Raw genomic sequence first — 25,439 nt, forward strand, 5'->3', positions numbered from 1 at the left:
GCTCAGAATTGTTGTGAGAATTTTATGAAATACTGGGTGCTAGACCTTTGTAAACTGCCTCTTGGCGTAAAGTGGGAGGATCCTAATCCCTTAAGCAGGACAAGTTTTCTAGGAGTGGGAGAGAAGAAGGTAAGATGAAGCTTCCAAAATAGTTCACCCCATGAAGCTTGGTTCTTTTGTCAGTATTGCTTTAATGTATCTTTACAAACCATTCCCTAGCCCATCAGTAATGGTGTTAATTGTATGCAGGCACTTCCCCCAGACTCAGAACTCACTGGGGGCTGGACATTGGGAAGATCAGGATTCGTGGTGCCTGCTTTCAGACAGCTCATGAGCTGGTAAGGGAGCCAACTAGTTAACAGTGTAACTTCATAGAAGTAAACCCAGGGTGCTGTATATGAAACACAGAGAAAGAAGAGGACAGGAGTGGTGGTCCCAGTTTTCTAGAAAGTACACAGTGGCCTGTCTACAAAAATTACTTAAGACAATGATAGGCAAAATAATCTAGTACCACCTGCACCCCATGTTCATAGCAGCAATGTCCACATTACCCAAAGTATGGAAAGAGCCCAGATTTCCATCAACAGATGAATGGATAAAGAAGATGTGGTGTGTGTGTGTGTGTGTGTGTGTGTGTATTGCTCAGCAATAAAAAAGAATGAAATTTTGCCATTTGCAACAATGTGGATGGAACTAGAGGGTATTATTCTAAGAGAAATAAGTCAGAGGAAGAGAAATACCATATGATTTCACTCATATGTAGAATTTAAGAAACAAAACAGATGAACATAGGGGAAGGGAAGGAAAAATAAGATGAAAACAGAGGGAGAGGCAAACCATAAGAGACTCTTAACTCTAGGAAACAAACTGAGGGTTGCTGGAGGGGAGGAGATGGGAGATGGGGTAACTGGTGATAGGCATTAAGGAGGGCACTTGATGTAATGAGTATAGGGTGTTATATACAACTGATGAATCACTAAATTCTACCCCAGAAACTAAAAATACATATATGTTAACTAAATTGAATTTAAATTAAAAAAAATAATAATCTTGTGCCAAAAAGCACATGCTTTGAGAATAGAATGCCTGATTTTGAATTCTGGCTTGACCACTTTCTTGCTTTATGACCCTGGAGACCTCCTTAACCTCCCTATCCCTTGGTTTCTTCATCTGCAAACTGGATGTAACAGAAGAATATGCCTCATAGTTATGAGAGCTGTGCAGTAAAAACATGTTTTTATCATTTTGATTTTTTTAAGTACATACTTTAAATTATTCCATTGTGGAATTTAAATTGGTGTTTATGACTAAGATTCTTGAATTTCTAGAAGTAGAATCCTGACATGTCACTTCAATTTATAATATAGTTAAGACACTTTTGTAGGTATATGCTGTGTGACTTGTTTATAGAAAGTTAGTTACTAGGTTAGTTTGTTAAATATACTCATTTGCAACATACCTTTTATCCATGAAAACAGAATTGCAGAAGCAGCACCAGTAAACATTAGGGAACCACCAGACCAGAATTGGGTAATATGTCAGGTCCTGTGAAATTACTAGTAAAGAGTTCAAGACCTTGTGTCATGCTCTGCACTTGTCATGTGCTTTCATCAAATCCTCTCAGACCTTTGGCCATCCTGTGTGGATGGCAGGCAGGTTCTAAAACTGCTCCAAGCCTTAGTTTTCTGTTCTGTGAAATTGAACTTTATGACTTGAGCAGGGTCACAGGACTCATGAGTGATAGAGAGGATGCCAGAAGCCCCTTCTGATCGCTAATCCCTGCTTTTCTTGTGGATCATAACAAAACTCTTATTATGGTAAAACTCGGTCAACTGCGTCATCAGGGAAGACGCCACTGTGGAGGATAATTTTCTAAGTACATAAGGTAGAGCTGTTTCTTTTGATTTAATTTGCTGTTTTAAATGTAAAATTCTGTAATAACCTGTTTCTGTATTTCCTTACACAGCTGACATACTAGCAGGCTGGCCAGCTTCCCTCCCTTCCCTTACTGTGAATAATGCAAGCATCCTTGTCCCATACCCCAGGGCACTCCATGGCTGTGCCTGCCACCATGGCACCCTGTCCTTTTAGGGCAGAGGTTCAGATACGTGTTAGGTTACTTTACATTCACTTAGACACACATATACACGACATAGACACTCCTTATCTTCAGTGGCTGCTGCATCCAGTGAGGTGCCAGAGCTTGTCATTCTTTCCCCTCTCACTCTCCCGTCTCAGAAAATTCTGTCTCAGTCACAGGCTGTTTTCTCAAGAATCTGGTGTTCTCTGCTTTTGCCACTTCTGATTTCTGATTCTGTTTTTGTTCTCTCTCTGCCACACTCCTTCTTGTGTTTTTTTTTTTCTCCCTCCTTCTCCTCTCATAGTCTTTCAGCAAGTATTTGTTGAACACCTGTGACGTGCTGTACCCCAACTATGCCAAGTAAAGGACAAAACCAGCCCCAAAACCTAGTATGGTATGGGTGGAGGGAAGCACAGGGGAGGATAGACGCTGTGCCAAGCCAGTGGAGAAAGGCTGCTTTCCCTTTGGAAGACCTGGATGGCTTCCCAGAGCAAGCGCCTGTGCGTTTTCACCTGTGGGAAACTGGAAGTGAATTCTTGGGACAACAGACCTTGTGAACTGACTGCCCTGTTTGCAAGACATGAGAAGTAGTGTAACTAGAGAACTCTGACCTAAGAGACTCAGCGGAGGCAGGTGTGAGGCACAACTGAAAACCTAGCAGGGGGCCAAGTTGTAAAGGATCCAGTGTCCCCACTGCTGAGGTGGAGGGCCTGGCCCACAGGTGGCAGCACTGAAGGGGGGCTGCTGCTGGCCTGTGAGCATGTGGCTCTGGCTGCCTGGCAGGGCCAGGACTGATGGGAGAAGAGATGGAAGGAGGGCATCAGTCAGGAAGCTTAGGTGGGAACTGTAGGGAGATGAAAAGGACCAAACTCAGGTGACAGAGACGGGGGAGGGAGGGCTAAGTTAATCAATGTGCCAGAGAATGAATCAATGGGACTTAGTGAGGAGAGAGGGCCAGTAGCATCGAGTTTCTGACATACACTGTGTCACTGGCAGTGCACGAGCTAAAGCCAGGGCTGCAGGAAAGGGTGGATTGAAGGGCAAGATCTTGAGCTCCATTTACAGGTTTAAAGGTGGGGCTGTGGGGGAGCTCCAGGTAGAGTGGCCCAAAGGCAGCTGGGAATACAGGTACAGGTTCCTGGGGTCAGATACAGTGACTTTAGGATTCAGATGATGGCTTTAACCTTAGATTGTCCAAGGAGAATATATATATAGGAAAAAGAGAAAAGAAGAAGACACTCCAGGGAATACAGCCGTAAAGAATGGCTGACATTTTACTGTTACTGGTGCTTTGTTAGGACACAGTGACGGGAACACTGAACCTGCAAACGCTTACAGTCAGGTGGAGGGGAGAAGCCACCCAAGACACCCAGTTCCAAAAAGTTGGGCCATTTGAGAGAGGAGCGCTTGTAGTGGAGGGTGGCAGGAGAGGGGACGGGAATAATGATGACATGACCTTTGGGGCTCACTGGTATCAGCGAAAGGTAGTGCAAGTACAATCTCTCCTGCCTTTGGAGAGGCCTGTTTTTACATGAAAGGATTAGTATTTATGACATTTATTGATACATATCAGCTAAGCAGAACATCCTTTGCTTTCTAATTGGAAAACTGAATATATATGCATATATATTTAAATTTTTATTTGAGAAAGACACAGCACAAGGAAGGGGACAGGCAGAGGGGGAGAGAAGGAGAAGCAGACTCCCCGCTGAGCAGGGAGCCCAATGATGTGGGGTTTGGTCTCAGCCACCCAGGTGCCCCAAGAGTATAATTTTTATCTTTCACTGGTTTGGCTGTTTTTCTTTGCAGCTCAAAAGGCTCTTTTTCTCCGCTTCAAACAGCAGATCACATTCTGTATCTAGCCAGCCTACAGTATATTAGAAAGTTCCCGATCAAAAATTTTACTCGGCATGGATTTGGTGATACCAAGGCCTTCTAGTCTGAACATCTATTAATATGTGAATGATACAGTTCACCTCTGGCGTCCATGGCTTCAACTGTAAACGTCCCAAAAGCATGATGCTGGCAGTGCATTTGACGATTTGGCCTGCCCTGTGCACGGCAGGAGTGGGTGGAAGTCTGCTCTTCTCTCCGTCTGTTTCAATCCCCAGATCTCTCTCGTGGTATCACCAACCCTCCAGAGAGATGATGAATCTGGAATTTAAAGAAATGTGTGCACGCATGTGTGTATTTTCTCTGTACTGTGACCTCGGTACACGAACAAGCCATTTGACCTGGTACTCAGAGAACTAGCCATCTGTTCAGTGCTGGAGGAAGTAAGCTGTCTTAGGCCCACTGGGAGGTAGTAAGTCTCCGTCTGGGTCTTCCTGAGGGCTTCTCAAGGGTGTTTTTGACCACAGACTCTTCTGTATATCTACAGACTTTAAATCCTAGCACTCACATAAGATGCAATTCCCTGAGTCAGTCCTTATAAATGAAATCCACCTTCCCTCTTTGTCATTTTTTTTGGAGGGAACACCAACACTGCATTTGGTAAAAGGACTACAGGGCCAGCTCAGAGCAAAGAGGACAGATGGAAACTTTTGGTGTCCTGACTTCTGGAAGAGGGCTTGGCCTCATGGGTAGTAAGAATAGTAAGGTAATGTGAGTTAGGGGTCCAGAAAAGTCAGTGAGGTGATGGGTTGTCAGGCAAGTGCACGCAACCTTAGATTCTTATCTCAGAGACTCCAGTTAGAGCCAAGGGGAAAGTACTCAACCTCCTTTGGCCTTACTTTCATTTGAGATGGAATGATTCTGGGTGAATTTGTTCTGGAGGAACAGAGAGAGCTGGTGGATAAATCCAAGGAAAGGGAAGTCTTTCAGATCTTGTTGAGGTTCTACTTTGTATGACTTAGTATGATTATTTTGTTGGTAAGCCTTCACCTAGGGGACTGGCATTTTTTAGATAGTTTTGCAGGCTCTCTGAGATTGAAGAGGAAGAAGTTGCACTGGTATCAGTGAGTTCACCCAGGATGGTTTTTGGACCTGAGCAATGCCTGTGTAGGTGACTTGGCTCCCTCTTAGCATATGGAATCATTCATAGGTGTAGATGTATGGATATGTGTATATGTATCTATCAGCATATAATATTCATATTACATATACTTGATCTCTACTCTTTTTACCCCTCTTCTGTCTTTCAGTCCAGGTCCTATATCACTTATAAGACCCAGGACTGGGCTCTTGCAGACCCTTTTCTAACTGTTCTGGCTCATAGTAATCATTCCTTTTATATTCCTATGGCATTTTCTCTTTATACCACACAGAGTAGCAATTTTGTCAATAATTTTTGCTGATCATTTGTGTGTAGCTGTTCAGTTCTGGGCACAGAATTATAGTTTGCTTTGTTTTATTCTCTTCTTGTGTTATATATGTATTATCTATGGCCCCAGCTAGCATGTAAGTTTCTTGATAAATACTGTTCTTTTTGTTTTGTGTCATTTTCTTTTCCTGTAGAGCTTTCATTGTTGAGGTTCCTCAGTGCTGAACTAACAAGAGGGTACTTCCTTGAACATAATGAGGCCAAGTATACAGAAAGAAGAGAAAGAGTATACACTTGTATGCGAATACCAAGAGAATTGGAAAAGGTACTATTTTTTTTTCTCTTACCAGACATCATTTTGAAAGTTATGTCGACATGTTAATTATACAAAAATAAATTGTGAACACCTCGAGTTGAGTTTTTAAAATATTGAAAGTAATATGATTATAGGTAACTAAATATATTGGGAATAGGAATTCCCATACAGGAAGAGGCTTTAACCTTGTATTTTTAATGTGTTTCTTAACTTTGCTATGTATTAAACTTACCATATTCCCACTTGTGTCCCATCCAAGTCACTTTTTCCAAGGAGTTAATCTCTACCTACCCCCTTAATTCTCATCAGTTCTCTTGGGCTAAGAGCAGTATTTTTTTCTCAGTATGACAAATTACTGAATTGTCAGCCCTTTTGAAGTTTTCAGTTTCCCAGAAAGCCCTTGTATTTAAAAACATTAATGACAGTCTCTTCAAAGAAAAAGACGATTCATTGCATCTTTGTCATAGAAAACCTCACATCCCAGGGTGAGTGTAGCCACAAGCATAGCCACTGAATCTGTGCAAGCTGTATTCCCTTGGTTGTGTCTTAAGATATGACACTCAGATATGACAGGGAGGCCGCTCTTTTCCCTTTGCATTCCTGCAGCTGGTAAGTCTAAGCAATTCCAAGATTTCTTACTAGAAAGGAAGAATTAAGAAATAATTCAGTTTTGGCTGTACTAGAACACAGTTTCATACTTCTATAGTCACATAAAACTTGTAATAATTTGCTTCCTTAGAATCACACTTTCTGTTGGAGTGGCTGTCAGAGGAATTTTGCTGGTTAGCTCAGTCAGAGTGTTCTAGAACTGGAGGAGCAGTGGACAGTGAGGATTGAGGACCCAGCTGTTTTGGCTGCTGGTCTTTTACTTCTGACAGTCAGTGCATCGGTATGGTAGAGGGAAAGGAGTCAGCTGTCCAGTGACACTTTGAGAAGTATTGCTTCACATGGGCTCTTGGTGGCAGGTTGCATGCTGAACTTTTGGGGAGTTCTTTGTTAAGGTAGGGAGGGGTGGGAGCAAGAGCAGGCTGGAGGGAGAACAGTCATGAAAATCAGACGGTTCTTGCCTGTGGTCAGGATCATTAACTGTGCTTAGGGTATGATTACATGGCTGCTTTTCTAGGGAGTCTCGGGTTCCATGAAAGAGTCGGTGCCTGGTAGGGGAGATGGAGAAGTGTGGGGCGCTCTCTGCACCTGCTGCCTTAGTGCGGCAGTGCCTGGAATTTATTTAAGATTTTGGCCAGGGATGGGGGGTAATGTTTCTTTGGCTTGCCAATAATAATAACAACAATAATAATAAAATTAGTTCTTATGTCTTTCTTTCTTGAACACATTATTTTCAGAGCTCACTTTTTCCTTCCAATGATAAGCCAAGACTGGGAAGCATGAGGATATACTGCAGAGGGAATTGGAGGGAGGTTGGGGCCTAGGTCCTTGTACAGGGCAGTGCCAGCCACAGTCAGGTTTTACCCACCTGCTGTCCCCTGTCTGGATAGTTGTGGATTCCCCTTTTTATCTGGGGAAAACACAGAAATTTGCCTGCAATCCACAGCCAAACTACGGACGCACCCAGGGGATTGCTTCAAAGCAAGAAGCGTATGTCTGGCCCCTTTTATTACCCCTCATGTGGCAGAAATGATGAGCAGCGGCTATGTCCTTGTGATGGTGAGCTCATCAGAGTCAGGGTTGGTACACACATCCTCTTCTCTTCTCTCGGGCAGCACTGACATGCCAAGCAGTTTCTTGGTAGATCCCTCACAGAAACTTGCGAGCATTTCCTGTGTGTCATTGTGAGTCTTGTCTTCTGGGGGAACTGCACACAGGTCTTGATAAGCCTTCACTATAAACCAGAGTGTATTTCAAACCATGGTGCATTAAGGGACCACTGATGGGATGAGTAACCCATGAGGTAGGTTACAATCAGTTAGGAATTCTTTTTTTTAAAGAAAAGTTAATCAGAATGGCATTGCCTGTAGGAAGGTAAGTATCTTGTCATGAAACTTTGGTTTTATTTGTGTGTATATAAGAAGTGTAATGTCAGAAAAGTTGAATTAACACTGCTCATGCACAATTGTAATAATTTTCTAATCCTGTTTCCTATTACGAGGCTTTGGCTTTAGGCCTATTTAGGAAAATTTGGTTTAGTTTCTTAGAACAACACTCCAGAAGCTTTATTGCTTAAAATGTACAAAAGGTGTCACATTTTTCAATTTAGAGCAATTTCTTCTTAACTTCTCAGAGTAAGTGAAATGTAGAGGAAAGCAGAGTTCAGGGACACCTGGGTGGCTCAGTGGTTGGGCTCAGGGTGTGATCCCTGCCTTTGGCTCAGGGTGTGATCCCGGGTCTGGGGATTGAGTCCTGCATCAGGCTCCCTGTGAGAAGCCTGCTTCTCCCTCTCTGCCTGTGTCTCTCTCTCTCGCTGTGTGTCTCTCATGAATGAATGAATAAATAAAATCTTAAAAAAAAGACAAAAAAAAACCCAGAGTTCAGTTTCAGTTGAATCACTGGCATAAATACCTTATAACGGGGTAGGTTCTCTCTAGTGTCTCCCAGGCCTTGATGGTAGGAGTAGGGTTTCACCAGGCTTTTATTACAAGAGTTGAGGAGCTGTCTAGACATTCACATTGGTAAATTTATTGTCTTATTGGTAATACATAATATATAATACCTTTCCCTGATATAGAGTATAGAATATTTCTAATATATATAACAACACCTTATTCATCTTTTTTTCTTGTTTTTCGGTAAATGCTATGATATTTTCATGTAGCCTTTTCAGGAGGAAAAATTTGACAATTAATGCTTCTACAAGGGTGGCACATGCCATAAAACATGTAGTTAATGTTTATACTTTCAAATTAAGAGAGTCGTCAATTCAGTATATCTTATTGAACTTGTTTACTAATGTAAAAATAATTCCAGAATTTTTGTGTAATCTTCTCAGTGGAAAAACACATTATACTTGACATTCAAAACACGTAAATTGTTTATACACTCAAAATAGTATTTCTAGTGGCTGGCACTTTTTTCATATTTGAATTTCTCATTCTAATGAAAGGGGATGAAATTTTGGAGTGTTGTGTTGGCTTTAGGCAGCATTTCTTTTTTTTCTGCCACAAATATCTTTTGGCCTGCAACTACACACCCCTTGGGTTCTTGTCCTAGGTCTGTTGCTCACCGTGTGTGATCCGTTTGGGGGCTCTGGTGTTTTCTTTGTACAGCAGAGAATACTGAACTGTACTTCTCTGCATTCTAAACTGAGAGCCAGGATAGTGCAGTGGTCAAGGGCATGAGCTCTAAAGCCAGCCTGCCTGGATTTGCATCTCCATTCCACTGTTTATCAGCTGCAGGACCTTGAGTCATTTACTTCTGTCCATTTGCCTCAGTTTTCTCATCTGTATATTAATTGTGGGGTGAGCCCTATATCGATGTTTTAAAATACATCATAGTCCTCACCTCAGCAACTTGAGGAATGCCCTGCCCTAGGAGAACAAGAAAAATTTGGGAAGGTTTCTTGTCTCCAGGTTGCATTCCAGGGGAAGGTTTCTTGTCTCCTTGCAGGAGGGGTGGCTGTCATCTGGAGGGCTCCCTGCACAGCAGGAGGTGACCAGGAGGAGTCTGGTTTCCATGTCTCCCCCATGTCCCATTTGATCTCATGTTAGAATCTAACCTTCCTGTTTAACTTGCTGCTAAATTTGACTTTTCTAGCCCAGTAAGGGACATGATTTTCTGACTCTCTGCCTTCTCTGATTGCTGACCACAGGCAGAAAGAAGCTTTGGGGTAAAACTGTTTTCTTCCCTCTGTCTTTGTAATTAGGTTGTCTTCGAGTAAAACATGTCTCTTTCATGAAGGATTTAGCTGATGGTCAAAAGAGATAGCACACCCTGTCACCCTGACGTTTTCTGTCAGGCCTTCTAGAGTCTGTTCTCAGCAGGCACAGAACTTGGAGCTGATGGTTAGGTCAGACAACCAACACTTTAACTAGAAGCCTTGTGAAATCGGGGCAGGATCACCAGTTTCTTAGGAACTTCCTGGTGAATAAGTGCTCACTGCTCCGTAGCCCCCATTGATTGGCCGCTTATCCTACCCCTGGCAGCTATTTCTGTGTTCATAAAATGAATAGCAGTTACCACATAAGGATTAGGAGCCAGGCACTGTCCCAGGCACTAGAAATGAGTTAGCATTCAGTGTCACCCACTGCCTCATGGGATACATGTTCTCCATCTTCCCAGACCTGGCGGTCCTCTTGGTGTTTGTGCTGCATATGGACCCTGTGGGAACAGTGTATCCTGTACCACATACAAAATTAACTCTTGACAGAGGCTGTCTGTGAATTCACCTGTGTGAATCCCAAATTATAGGAAACAAGAAATGCTCACCAAAGTATTCTTTCAAATTCCCTAATATATTTAAATGCTAATTTAGAGAGATACAGGTCACTCGTTCACTTATTTATTGATTTTGCTCAGGCTATTTTGAGTACTGTCTGTATTCTAGGCACTTTGACAGCGTGCATGTACAGAGCTCAGCCCCAGACTGGCAAGATAATACATTGCCAGGTAACGAGAAAGGGAGGTTGATTTTGCACCTGTGTTTTAGGGCTTGGCATTGTGGGTGGGTGTGCTAGGAAGAGCCAGAGGTGGGAAATTGTTTGGGACAAGAAAGGACAGGTACCCTGAGAGGAGAGGCCGGATCCAGGTAACTGTGAGTGGTCACACCAAGCAGTGGAGACTAGCTATGGGAGGATTTCTTAGGAATGCTTTTTCCTATGTAGGTCACAGACTACCTAACAGTGGCTTAAACAAGTTTGCAATTTTTTTTGACTAGTCAGAGGAAGGAGATCTCTTTTGCTCCAGCTGATTAATGAAGCCAGCCTGGACTTGGACTCCTTTTAATGTTTCCATTTTGGCATCATTGGCAAATTGGCTTTTGGTCCTCTTGCTTGCTGCCTTTTAATAGAAGGATGACAGCTGCGACCTCAGGCAATACCTCTGCATTATCACCCAAGAGAAGAGGAGACAGACAGTGCCATCATTCGAATGTCCCTTTTATAAAGAATTTAAAGCTTTCCCAGAAGTGCCCCGGTGCACTTCCTTCTGTGTGTCTTATTGGTGGGAGTGAGTTCCACAGCCATCCGCCACTGCCTGGGAGACTAAGGACAGTGGATGTGATACTTTTCCAATGAAGGGAGAGGCAGACTGAGAATGGTGATTGGGTTAGCCACCCCTCAGAGCTCTGCCTCTGAGAAGTTCGTACAGCAATATTCAACATGGATTAGCAGTAAGAGAAGAGCTCAAGATCTTTCCATGTGCCTAATATTTCTTCAAATTAAAATAAATTTATTTATTTTATCTCTTAAGAAATGTATGTGTTAAATACATGTCAGGTGTAGGTTGTGATTATTACGAAGCTTTTCCATTACTTTCACATATTTATGTAAATGTTTATTATAAAAGGTAGAACTAAAACATAAATATGCTTTTGACTTTTCTTTACCTTGTAATTCTATGCTTTTTGGGAATTTTTTCCATTGTTATCATAGTTTAATACATTTTTTCAAAGATGGAACCCAATTGCTTAGCCTTTAATGGAGCTGCTCAGTTGCCTTTAAGAATCTAGTAAATTTCCCCAAGCTTTAAATGTTGAAGGTGTAAATGTTGGTATGGGTACAGAATATTGTTATTTTTCTCCATAGACTATTGCTGTTATTGAAAAGGACAAAGATTACTGTGACATGGGAAAATTGAAAGTCAAGATTTAGAAATGTTAACTTTTCTTCTCAGGTCTGCAGGTGATAGACAAATGGCTTGATCAAGGTGTTGAACCTAAGGCTTTGACTTTCTTTGTCATAGATTAGGGGGTTGGACTTGGGCATCTTGAGAAAGCTGATGGTCCGTGACTGAATGAGCTTGCGTTCGAGGAGCAGAGGGAACAGGAGCAAACAGAAAGCTTCACAGAAAGGGAAACTACTTAATGTAGGGGAGGAACTTCTGCTTTTTGAGTCCAGGGTGGGGGTAGAGGATGTAACATTTGGAAAAAATAATTCAGCAAATTGTTTTCAAAACAATGAACTTAAAATATCACAGAAAGCCTTTTCATTGTTTCTCATGTGAGTGTGTGTTAACAAAATGTAGTCACGGCCATCGTTTCACCCTTATTTCAGGAAAACAGTCCTGGGACTCATGGTGAAACTGTATTGAGTACTTACCAAGACCCACGTGTATGGCAGCGATTTCTTGGGCATCCTGTTCAGTTGCTAATTTCAAGGAAGTGTGTTTGGGGAATCATCCCCCTAAATTCTTCTCATGTTGCAGCTCTTATCTGTGACATACCCTCATGTAGATATCCCACCACAAGGCTGCTCAGAAGCAGGAAGCAATGGGGATCCACATTTCTCAGAATCCAGCATCGGGGCAGCTTAGGCTGGCATTCCTCCCATTCTCTCTGAGGCTTGTTGCCCCCATGCTTGGAGTGGTGGTGGCAGCAGCTTCTTCATGCCTCTGCAACAGTCTTAACCTTTCTTAACTCTCTTGGAGGACAGGGTCAGTTTGGCAGCAGCACCAGCAGCCCCCTCCAGAAGTGGAGCTTGGAGGTGATACAGGAGCCACCCGACATCCAGGGCCTCATAGCGGGATGGAGGCCCTACTATATGTGAGGCATATAGGACCCATTTGAAGCTCTACAGCAACCAGCCAGAGACTTCAGGCTCTACTCCATTTACTGATATAGTTAACTGTGGGCCTATGTTTATCTTTTTGAATCGGTAATTTATTCCTGTCATATTAGCTTTGGAAACAATTTTAAATCTCCCTCTTGCTCTCTCTTTCCATTGTGCTATATCAGGCCATTGTGATCTCTCATTCGGACGATTGTTCTCCTTCACTATCCTCTCTGCTTACTCAGCCTGCTGTAGTGTGCCAGTCACTCCCTTAAAAAGTAGATTTGAGCCGAGAAATGGGAAGATGGTGTGATCGTGGCGGGCAGCAGCAGCTAACACCTTTGTTCCTTAGGGTGACTCTCAGATGTGCCGTAGGATTTGAAGGACACACCCAGCGCCATGAGTTACAGCACTGTTTGTTCTTTGCAGATGCCAAGTAAGGGTATCTGCTTCAAGGGTTGTTGGGAGGATTCAAGAAATTAATGTGGGTCAAGTACTCAGAGTATATCAATATTCAACATTGCTTTAAAAGAAACAGGAAAATCCAGGACCCTTCTGTGTGTGTGTGTGTGTGTGTGTGTGTGTATAAAATCTTTTTACAAATTAAAATTCTCAATTTATTTCTTTACCTCTTAAGAAATGTATTCTTTGTGTTAAAATATATGTCAAGTGTAGATTGTGATTATTGTGAAGGCTTTCATCAATATTGTTTTCAGCCATTACATATGTATATGCAATGTGCTTCTTATAAAGGTCCCTGGGTCACGATAATCCCATTGTTTGCCTTCTCCTAGAGTGCAGACTTCCTGGGAGTATGAATTTTTGAATTCAAGTGAATAAAAATTATTGTAGGGATGACCTTGAAGAGCAGTTGCTTTCAAAGTCAGTCATATGTAGACTTTTTAAACAACTTAATCTCTTAAGAATGATAATCCATTCTCCTAATGATAAATCTCTGCATGTGGATTTGTTGAGAACTCCTGAAACACAGGATAAAGTTCCTTAGTAATTACTGAAGATAGTTTCTACTTCTCTTCTATAATGATTGCATTCTCCCACTCGCGTTACGCCTGGCCATGCGTGCCAAAACCTAGTTCCTATCTTGTCTCCTCTGTGGGGGATACTTGCTATAACTCTCTTCCTCCTCCGCTGGGTACGCATATCCCAGTGCCACCCCTCCACTTCTTCTACCCTGCCCAGACCTTATTTCTTCTCCAGCGTTTCCAGAGCACATCATTCACCAGCACTTACTATGTGCTCATGTCTAGCTCACTAGATTATAAATTCCCTGGGGAAGATGTCCTTCCTAATGACCTTTGATCCCTCAGTGTATAGAATTGAGCCAAATATGGTCTCTGCTCTTTTGGGAGGAGACTCAGAGCTTTATAAATTGTGAGACCAGGGAAAAGGGAAACACTGCTTCCTGCTTTCCTCCTTTCCAGCTAACACTCCAGGCCAGCCACCCTCTACCAGTGTAGGTGCTGTTTGGGGTTGTGGTGGAGGAGATGGTATTCAGAATTGCCAGAAGTTGGTTTGCATAATTCAGAGAGGTGTATTCCAGAATTATGCTATTTAATTTTAGGCCTAAAATTTTACTTATTTTGAAATTTCAAGAGAAAGGCAGGAGATTTTTGTCAAAAGGGGACAGATTTCAAAAAGGTTAAGAAACCTCCATTCTCCATGAAGAGAGGTTGGCATTTTTATTTATTTCTTTTGAGGTGAATATTTTTCAAATGAAGAGCAGTAGTAGCAGGTTCAAAATGAATGTGGGAAGAGCCACTTGTGGAAATTTTCACCAGCCTGTGAAGTTTTGTTAACCAGTGTCACAGAATCAGTGCCATTTTAGTTTTCTTTACATTGAAGTTCAGATGTCAAAAGCTATGTTAAATCTTAAAAAAAAAACCAAAAACCATGTAGAAGGCCAAATCCAGTAGCAAGGTTGAGGCTGGAAGGATGAGAAACAGCTATCATAATAGAAACAGTGCTTCCATTTTCAGAGTTGTGTCTTGTGCATACTGAAGTCTGGCCCTGCCTCTGCTGTTTGGAAATCAGGCAAACTCCTTAGTCTCACTGCAGAGCAGGGGTGGGAGGGTGCTTCTTGCCTCTCAGTGTAGAGGGGAAGATGGACTGTGGAATGGGCACATGCCCGGCTGCTCTGCATGGTGCCTGGAGAAGGCTTCTGAAGTCCCTTGACAGGAGAGCTCCTATGAGACAGGCCAGCTTACATTTCTGCCCTTTTGATATTCCTACTTAGGGTTCTTTCATTCTGAAGATTAGCAAGAGCTATCTCATTAATTAAGCAGATTATTCTGAAAGAATTATTTGCCCCTGTAAATTTTAATAAGTCCCTACTCTGAGAATAAATTTTTAAAAGAAATATTCCCAATTTTAATATCCGCAATTTGCGTTTTGGTGCTTTTCATTGATTTTTGTACAAAGAACTTCTCGGTGTGTTCTTAACTCCAAAACTCTCTGCAAAGCTGAGTAGCCACTTGGAACTGTCTTCGCTGCCCCTGTGTCTGCCGGTGAAGGGAACTGAGTTCCAACCAGCCTGCCTCTCTGGGGACCTGTTTTTCAGACAGTGAGTTACTACCACTCTTTTGTGGGTTGTGAATTTAGTGAGACCAGAATTGCTTTATAAAAAGAGAAGTAGAAGATATCAACCTTTATTCCATGGAGTAAAAATTAACCTTATTTTGGTGAAATTTTGGGGGGTGGGGGGGTTTGAATGTATGTAAATGTGTGTGTGTGTAGTGAATTAGAGTGATTTTTCTCACAGTGGATCATGGTTAGAGTTTGAATCCTTTTCTTTGGGCAGTTTGCTCCTTAACAAGACTTTAACTTTTCTTTAAAAGATTTTATTTATTTATTCATAAAGAGACAAGGAAACCGGGAGGCAGAGAGAGACAGAGGGAGAAGCAGGCTCCCTGCGGGGAGCCTGATGCAGGACTCAATGCCAGGACCCTGGGATCCTGACCTGAGCCAATGGCAGATGCTCAACCACTGAGTCACCCAGGTGCCCTGACTTTAACTTTGTTTTTTTCTTTTTTAAGACTTTGACCTTCTTATAATAGTGGTCATATATTTTATCTAGCTATCACAGTCTCTGCCACATGAGAGCTGTACAATATTTGTTTGATTAAGAGAGAAGGAGGAATAACTCAGTGTTAGTCCAGGGAAGGTTTCACGTAAAACTATGTATATAGATAGATCGTGTCTTCCATCCCTGGGAAAATGCATAGAATGGAAAAGCAAAAGCCCTAAACTCCAGTATATGATGTCTTTTTGAAATATTTTCATCATGCTTTGGTTCTTTTGGTTCTTTGCCATATTATGTAGTGGCCAGTTTAGAGATGACATACCATTAAAAGGTCTGCCCTATAGCCATGAGATAGGTATAAAGTGAGATCTACATCCTACAGGATGTAGAGCGAAGCAGATCTGGAGTGGCGGTATTGAGCACAACGGATGATTGCTACCTATTAGGACAGATTTTCACCTGTGCTGTAAAGAGGCACATTCCAAAAGCATTATGCCTCATTAATGTTATTCATGACCTCGTATTCATTTTGAAACTCTAAGTGGCATTTAGAGACAGCAGATTTTTGTGTTTCTCAGAAGGGCAACAGAGAGTGGCATGTGACACCGATTCCATTCTAGCCACACTTTGGATAATTCTGAGGTATTTTCATTAGACATTGCTTAAGACTGCTTGAATACCTTTTGGTTATTTGGTCCAAATAAAAGGAGATAGGAATTGCCTATTTTATCAAGATGCTATGCAAAGTAATTGAAAGTGTGAAAGTACATATTATTCTCATGATAATATATATTCAAAGCTTTTAATTCTTAGTAACATTTTAAAGTTAGCAGTAAGTCTAAATATATGAAATTTGCCTTTTATAAGTTTGAATCATTAAATGTCTATTTGCATTTCTTATGACACTAGGCAAATTAGCAAGAGTTAGCACAAAGAAAATGATGTTAACCCCCATGCCTAATAAAAATAGGGATCTTTTCCTGTGTTCAAACTGCTTCAGAGAGAGTATGTAGGGTCTTGGGTCAGGCCAACTCAGGCTCCAACGCCAGTTCCTTTACTCTGACCCCCAGCCTTGGGCAGGCATTCAGCTTCCAGAGCTGTGGTTTCCTCAAGTGTCAAGTAGGGTTGGTAATAACTACCTCAAAGAGCTGTTGAGAAAAAAAAAAAAAAAAAAGCTGTTGGGAGTAGTAAGTAGCAGACTCTTACCACTTTGCCTAGAAAACACTGCTGCCTGGACCGTCCAAACTCTGGGGGCTGGGGTTAGGGGTGTGAATTAACAGAGAGATTTCCATGCAGTGTCCTTTGGGGCACATCCTGCACCTGGCATGGCTTCCTTACCTCCTTCAAGAATGAATGTTTTTATGGTTATATCTTGTTTACTTTTTTAGGAAATTTTCTCGTTTTCATTTGTAAGGAATTTACAAGAGCTGGTGCCTTATGAGAAAGCGCACCATCCGAGTAGCAGGCAGTAAATGAGTCCATGTTCCCACATTTCCAAACCCTGAAAGCCATTTCTGTTGCTCTTCTTGTGCATCCTGTGTTCTCACTACATGAGTGCTTTCTCTCCAACCAGCTGACATTTCCCAGACCACAGCCACTTGATTTCCTTCCACTTGTATGTTGCAGTCTATTACCTTGCCAGCTTCAGGCAGTCCACGTTTACCATACTGTGTAAGATGATTATTGCTTGCCCACTTAGTTTTGCAGGGCTGGTTTAAAATGTGAAGAGAAAGGCCCGGTAGACTTCTGTTATTGTTCATCATGAATGATGCAAATACAAATTCCTCTAAGCCAAAGAAAGGTGGCTCTACTGCTTTCTTCAAGAGTAGGTTTTACTCTTCACAATTTCTTTCCTCCTCTCTGCTCTTGCTCTGCCTCCCCCTCTGGAAATGTCTTCCCCCTTCCGTCCCCCCAGCCCGTCTTCTGTCAATCTGCCCTCTCCTTGTGGCAATATTCCTCATTTTCTCCGATGTCTTTAAGGGCCTCCTCTGGAGCTTTTTCTTAATCTCCCCAAATTGGTTTGGCCATTCTTTCTCCAGGGCTCCCTTGTACCTTGTAGACTTAGTTCTATTGCAGCAGCAGTCTCAGTGCTAAAATGTGAATAAGCTTAGTGAGGGTGGAAACCCCATCCTGGTGTCCTGCCTGGCTTTGTGCCTGCTGGGCTGAGCGTGTTACTTGGCACATATTCGCAGCCTAGTAGCTGTTGGATGAATGAGTAATGTGCTCATTCAGTGTAAGGTCACAAGAAAGACAACCACTCAGTCTCCTTCCTAGTATGCTATCTCCTGTTGCACACACACCGAGATACCTTCTGGGTTGTGCAGGCTTCTAGTAGTTTTTGCCTTTGGAGTAGAACCTGCAGTCCACCAGGAAACAGGGAAAGGCTTCCTGGTGATGGGAGAGTAATAACTACAGGCCACCAGCTTTATGTGGACCATGCTGTCTTCTCCAACACTCCTCTGTATGGAAAACAAACAGATGGAGGACCGTGGCTGTGCTGGCGACACACAGGATGCCTGGCTGACCAGCTGCCGTGGAGGGAAGACTGGAAAGTGGTTGGCATGCAGTACAAGACTTGGTACTTTTGTTGGTGTTCATAGCGAGTCTAAATTATTAAAAAAATAAATAAATAAAACTTTTAGGGTCTCTACGTACTGATCAAGAAATCTGGCCCATATATGTATATATATTCTTTTAAGACATTCTTGCAAAAAGTTAATAAAATGCGTCCTTTCTTTTAAAGATTTGCTAGGGTTGCTGTCACAAAGTACCTTAGACCAGGTGGCTTAAACCACAGAAACATAATTTTCTCACAGTTCTGGAGGCTGGAAATAGAGATCAGATGTCAACAGGGTTGATTTCTTCTGAGGCCTCTCTTGTTGGCTTATAGATGGTGTCTTCTCCCCGCATCTTTCTATCATCTTCCCCCATCCGTGTTTATGTCCAGATTTCCTCATCTAATAAGGACACCAGTCACATTGGATTAGGACTCACTCTAATGACTTCATTTTAACTTAATTAGCTCTTTCAAGAACCATGGTCACATTCTGAGGTCCCTGGTGGCTAGGATTTCAACATGAATTTTGGGAGGACATAATTCTGCCAATAACATTGTGGATTTTAACTGCGCAATATATCCATATAGGACAATTCACTGCCTGAAGTTACATGGACTGTTGTGTGTGAGGGTATATATAGATGGTATAGCATGTTTGTGTAACAGACATACGGAAAGTCACTACCCCTGCAATAGCAGAGTGTGGCCTGGGCGTGGCCACTTCAAGCCGTCAAAAGACTCCACCCTCCTGTGAAATATGGTCCTGTATTTAACAGGACAAATGTATTGCATTACAGAAAAATAGGAAGGATGGGACAAGGGCACAAGATAGGGGAAGAGGTGCAAACATCAGCAGCTACCCCTCGATGAAGAATAATGCCTTCTTTCATAGGAGAAGGGAGAGAAAATGAGTGGGAATAATCAGAGAGGGTGACCAAACATGAGAGACTCCTAACTCTGGGAAATGAACAAAGGGTAGTGGAAGGGGAGGTGGGTGGGGGGATGGGGTGATTGGGTGACGGGCACTGAGGGGGCCACTTGGGTTGAGCATTGGGCGTTATACTGTATGTTGGCAAATCAAACTCCAATAAAAAAACATATATAAAAAAATAATCCTTCTAAATACAGCCGGTTTGAGCACACATGAAATTCTGTTAAAATTAGTAATTACTTTTACACATTTGTGATATAAAGACAGTATTTTAACTCAATGTATGTCCTAGTCTTTCCCGTCCAGGAAGCACTCTGATAAGTAGGAGTCTGAGAAATCATGAAGACTAGAGTTAAAGATTCTATCTGAAAGATTTTCTATAATATCTTTAAAGTTTGAGGAAGTCCACATCCAGTGTTTCATAGCCATGGTCTGAGGGAGATTACATTTTGAGTAATTGACTTTTCTAGGTGGTAAACCAAAAGCTCTGGGAGAAGAACTACAGACTTGTGCTTTGAAAAGGATTTTCCATTAAATTGACACATGTACAAAAGTACAGCTACTGACTTGTTACTCAGCTGAGCTAAGTTGTGAGAAGCGAATCTCCAGCAGTTTAGAAATTCCGCTTTTGAAATTTTCATCTGCAGTTATTCAGAGAATATTTCTTTTACGTTTTGTTTTTTGTTTTCTTCTCTCCTGTTAAAATCCAGCTCATGGTTTTTGGAATCTTTCTGTGCCTGGATGCATTTCTGTATGTGTTCACGTTGCTTCCTCTAAGAGTCTTCCTAGCACTCTTCAGGCTCTTCACTTTGCCTTGCTATGGCTTAAGGTAAGTTTAAGATCGTGAGCTGTTTCAAATGTTCACATTATTTTTGCTACTCGTAAAAAGTATTTTACTACATGTAGTCGTTAAAGTCAGTAATCCGTTGGATAGATTTTGCAGAATAGGGATCATTCACATAGTTCCATTCATTCTTTGGCCCTTAATGCATGAACTAATGCTCTTTGTCTTTTTAATGAATATTATATAATGTGTTTTTATAATATTTGTACTTTTTCCTTGTGCATTCTTTTTTTCCAAATGGTTTTGAACCAAGACTTTGCTTTCGCTAGTACAATAATATTAATAATGCAGATGACCACACAGAAGAGTGGGGAGGCTTGGGGATTGAGAACCAAGGACCTGGTGGCCACTGTGCTGCTCACCCAGTACCTTCATGTTCTTAAAGTCCATTGACCTCTGAGGCATCATCTGTATAATGAAAACGGGGTTCTGGGCCTGGAGTTATCAGAATCTCCTAAGGACTCTTCCTCTCATTTAAGAATCATTGTCTTAGTGACCTGGGGAGCCTTAGTTACTGGTTCCCGATGCAACTCTCCACGATTTGTGAGAGCAGAAAACTCTTAAAGACCATTGTCCTCGTGGGAAGGCTCACATTGGTTAGCTGGTCAGGTGTGGGCAGCTGCCTAACTTCTCTATTCTCTAGGCCTGTTTCCACATCACAGAAAAAGGGGATGTTGAGAGTCCGGCATCTTCTACCACAAAGATGGGAAGTGTAAAAAGAATACCCAGCATGGTGCCTTGGTTCACAATAGACCAGAACAAATATTAGTTTCCTTCCTTCCATCTCTACCAAAACTAGGAACAGGAAGACAAAAATATTAAGCTTACATGAATCTTAATGCTTTATTGGTCTTTAGGTTAGAAGTTTGGGGTTTACAGTTTTCTTTTTTTGTACTGATATGTCAACATGTCTCCATTCTATGGAGTCATTCTCTAGAATATTATGCAGTTCTTAGCATAGTTACCCAAGTGACATTTCTCACATGGATCACTTCTTTCGACACATTTCATTATGAAAAAATTTTAAAATGCTGAAATGGACAATAATATTAAACTTCATTTAACTGTAAAGTAGGCGACCATTCTATGGCATATAAAAATATAATTAATGTAATTATGGTAATAACTTAACCATGGAAACTGAGGTACAAATTAATAGTCAATATTCAGAATTATGCGTTGATTTTTTTTTTTTAAATACTAAACTTTTGGAAAGTTTTCTTTTAAAATAGTAAATGGGTATACACTTCATACTTAGGAAGCACTGAATAACACATAAAGTCCATTTAGAAATAAACCTTAACCAATTTCATAAGGAAGAAATCCTTCCAGTAATAACTGGAAGAATTCATTAGTCATGAAGATCATATTGTGAAAAGAGAAAAATTATTTGCCAGATTACAAGGAGTAAAACAATGACAAGAATTAAGATCACATCACTGTTATATGTGATACCAGACATGCTGTAACCTATCCGAATGAGAGAATTATGTTACATATTTTATTAATTACATGTTAGTCAAGTGGAAGACTCTTCTTAGGAATCTAATCATTAGCTTTAATTCAAGTACATTCTTTATACCTTTGGGAGAATTTTTAATGCTTTATTCTTAGTAGCAAACTTAAAAAAAAAAAAAAAAAAAGACATTTGTGGGCAGCCCGGGTGGCTTGGTGGTTTAGCACCACCTTTGGCCCTGGGCGTGATCCTGGAGACCCAGGATCGAGTCCCATGTCAGGCTCCCTGCATGGAGCCTGCTTCTCCATCTGCCTGTGTCTCGGCCTTTCTCTGTGTCTCTCATGAATAAATAAAATCCTTGAAAAAAAAAAGACATTTGTAGCATGGTACTTTAACATTAGCAAAGCCTAATCTTGTATATATTTTTTTCTTTTTTTGCTATTGGGAGACCAAATAAAATTAGGGTTATTTTAGTTTTCAGAAGACCAGAAAAAAATTTCTAATAGAACATTACTAAATATAAATCTTCATGTGGACTGCATAGCATGGATAGACACATAGAAATTTGGGTAGAGCCAGGTGAAGCTACCTGACATAAAATAACTAAGGCCATGTAGAACTGTTCATGTTTGTATTATGAACTAAATTAACTTTTTAGTTATTCTTTGATCAATGTGAGGCAGGTTTGTGCTCCAGCCATTTCTAAGTGAATGGCTTTCAAAGACATAGGGTGTGTTCCATATGGCTGTTGGCTTGATGAGATTAAACATTATAGGGAAATATATCCTAAAAACTCTTCCTCCTAGAGTGGGTCCCTCCTTGGGTGTGTTAGCACACAGACATAAGTGGCTGCTCACTGAGTGGGTGACTGTGGCGATTTGTCAGTGTGCCCAAAGCCCTTGTTATTTTTAGGTTCTTTTTGAAGACCCATCTTACTGCACAGGCATCTAGAACTGTGTCATTTCTAGTGTTCCTTGTCATTTGGGGGAAGCAGAGTACCCAGATAGCATGAGGGAAGTCTTTCAGTGTTCTGAAAACTAAAAGACGTGTTGCAGAGAGAACTGGCAGATCTTCAGCCCTCTCCTCCGTTTTGTTTGTTTTTCTGAGTGGCCGATGATCCTGGGAGCCAAACTTCTCTAGGTATTTTAAGATTTTCTTTTCTTTTTTTTTCTTTTTTTTTTAGATATAAAGTAGAGATGGCTGCTTTTGTATATTACTTTAAAATACTTTCAGTCTAAATTAATTTGAGTACTTTTCAAAACAAAATGTGTTTCATTGTCAAGATTCTAGAACTAAAATGACACCAGAGGGCAGTGTGTCACCTCATATGCAAGACTGTTCCCCTGTCCTACACCAGCCAAACCATTCTTGCTATTTCTGCAACTTAGACCAACTGAAAATAATTTGTTTTATGCTGTCACTAATAAATATATGATGTGTGCACATAAAATGTTAAATGCAGTTAAGATTACATGACAGAACTTCTGTGACTTTGAGTATTCTGTGCGAGCATAGGCCAGATTACACAGAACGTGAGAATGCGGCGGCCCTACTGTCTTAGGTCTTAGTATGTTAAGTTGCTCTATCAAAACTGAGGGATTTGTGCTTACGGTAGCATATGTTGTAATTTATTTTTTCTTGGAGCAATTTAGAAAGTAGTGTCTTTGAGCATTATTTTTAAAAGCACAAAATTTGAAATGTTTAAAACTTGAACTATGATGAGAAAAATTATATTAACAAAGCTATTATTAATATTATGTCTAAGACCTTTTCAATATTTTAGGACTATAAAAATACATTTATTTGAACAAAATTATTATTTAGAAGTAGCCAAATTCTGCCTTACACCTTTTCTTTCAACATTCTCTACTTTCAGTAAAGGTTGTCTCACCCATAGCTGTGTTGTGTTCCATCTTTTTCAGCAAGCAAAAAAGTGCTCTTTCCTTCAGTCTGACTTTTATTTTTCCAAAGGGATAGAAAGAAATTAAAAAGACCAATAAAGAAGTGGATTGTGTTTTGTTTTGTTTTGTTTCCTAACTGTTCCCTTATCCTTATATTCTTATTATGTCTTTTTTCTAGGAGAAAGTCGCCATCTTCCTACTCTTAGTTCTTTTTAATTGTTCCCCCAAAGGAGGGGCAAGGATATTCGTCAGAGTAATCAAGATGCTGACATGCAAACAGTGACTTTTCCATCTCTAGTCTTGTCTGTTGGAATATCACAGCAATGATTGTGTTAGGTTGTTGCCTTCTTTCTGTATTTGTGATTACTGAGCTTGCCGCCTCTGTGTGCAAGTTGTATCTGGTACAGTATTTGTCAGAGGCTTTGGAAAACTGACAGTCTCTCAGATTTTCTACTTTAAAATTCATTCTTTGGGCCTGTTTCTAAATATTCTGTAAACTGGCCATGGTTTTTGTTTTGGGTTTGGGTTTTTGCCACTTTTTGACACCTAAGTACACAAGGATGCTGCCTTTCACTACAGCTAAGGACCAGTGCACTTCAGCATGCTTGTAAGAAAACCCAGCCTTCATTGTGATTGCTCCACTGGCAGGCATTTTGCCAGCTTTTGATCCTTTTAAAATATTGTTCATTTGAGAAGTTGGCAGGGTAATTATTTTGACTTGGTAGGTGTGTTTGTGTTGCCTACAAAGGATATACTGCTTCCATAAAAAGCTTAGTGATCTCAGGAATACTTATTTGGATACTTTTTGCTAATGAATTGACAGTCTTGAAAAGTCTTCACTCCCAGATATTTTGGTGGAGACTAAAATAAATAGATATATCCAGATTGTTTAAAAGTGGATCCTTGTGTGTCTTGCCTCTTCCATATATAGGGTAGTATCATTTTAGAAAGACATTTGAGAAACTTCTTGAATTAGAATAATTTTTTAATGATGACAAGGAAATCAGAATTAAATTTTGGTTTATTATATGAGGTACCTATGTTTTTTGGAAGAATGAAAATATTTCATTTTTTAGAAAAGTAGAGTGCTCTGGATTATGCTAAAGAGGTTATCAGACCTCATTTTTCCAAATTTACTGTAGAATAAACGAATAACCAATTGTGGAGGTGTTTGTGACTTACCTGGCATTTCTGTGAATCCTCTTTCCTGCTCAAACTTGTGACTTAATTTTGTGTTTTAGAATTCTCCATAAAATTTGAAGAATGGTGAGAGAGATTATAAAGAAAAATGGTGCTATCTGGTGCCAAGGACTGAGTTATTTTTGAAAACTTTCCTAAAACATTTTAGTCAGTAATAAGTGTAGAGTAGGCTTAGGTAATAAATGCCAGAGTGTAGAGTGTTTTTCTTGTACTATCAGAGCAAATAAAATCTGTGCAAGCAAATTTCCTGATCACACTTTGGTTTTAGGCAAGAGAACTCTTACTTGAGGCTTCACGGACTTTTTTGCGTTTAAGAGGCAATAGTGTCTTTTTCCTCTGAGAGTTTACCCCATAGGCTTTTATCTCCTATGAATTTAGAAGACTTTGATCTCCTGATGAATTTCAAATGCTTGAGAGTTTCTTAACCTGTTGGATTTCCTCTGTATGCCTTACCTTCTTCAAGATAATTTACCCAAAATTTACCACACACACACACACACACACACACACACACACACTTTTCCTCTTCTAAAACATAAGACTCCATTGTGCCCTAACTGGTTTAATATCACCCTGTAGCACATGAAGGTAGAGCTCTTGATGGCTTTCTCTGGGGAAACAAGTATGTTTGTGATTTCCTCTTACCAGGGTTGATCTGCGTGGCTGATACGTAGAGAGCAATATATTTGTTTTATTAGAGAGTCTTCATAAATCAGGTTTTGTTGTCCCCTGTTTCCTCACCATGGCACTCTAAGTAGCGTAGCAACATTACAACCTTCTCTCTTTCTTTCTCTCTCGTGAATCAGACCGAAGGGAGGAGCACTTTCACTTCCTTTATAGAATGGAATGTGGTGTCACAGGGACTCCTTGTGGTGAGTAAACCCTGATTTTTCCTTCTCTACTCTTGGCCAAATTGACATCAGTGCAAACAGATATTAATTATAATGGAAACAACAAAAACAGCATAGGCAGACATAACCACTTGAGGACGGATGCCTGAGGAAAACATGGTCTCTATCCTTGCTTGGTCCTAAAGCGCTGTCCACATTTTTGCAATATTTGACCATCATCTCACCTAACGTAGGAAAATCACTCCATCAAATGATATTTAATTACACTTGTTGCCCTAGACCTTGATAGCAAGTACTTTTAACCCAATGCCACAGCAGTCGACTGAGCTTCCTTCCATATAA

General features: G+C 40.8%; 1 protein-coding gene across 1 annotated transcript in view; it reads left to right on the forward strand.

The window, feature by feature from the left end:
* TAPT1 (transmembrane anterior posterior transformation 1) overlaps window positions 1-25,439 on the forward strand; it is a 65,880-nt gene that overhangs the window by 6,957 nt on the left and 33,484 nt on the right. Inside the window, exons 2-3 of the mRNA XM_072737737.1 lie at window positions 5,537-5,667; window positions 19,556-19,674. Of these exons, the coding sequence (XP_072593838.1) occupies window positions 5,537-5,667; window positions 19,556-19,674 (250 nt within the window). The remainder of the gene's footprint in view (window positions 1-5,536; window positions 5,668-19,555; window positions 19,675-25,439) is intronic.

Source organism: Vulpes vulpes, chromosome 14 (assembly GCF_048418805.1).
Source record: "Vulpes vulpes isolate BD-2025 chromosome 14, VulVul3, whole genome shotgun sequence".
Classification (NCBI taxonomy): Eukaryota; Metazoa; Chordata; class Mammalia; order Carnivora; family Canidae; genus Vulpes; species Vulpes vulpes.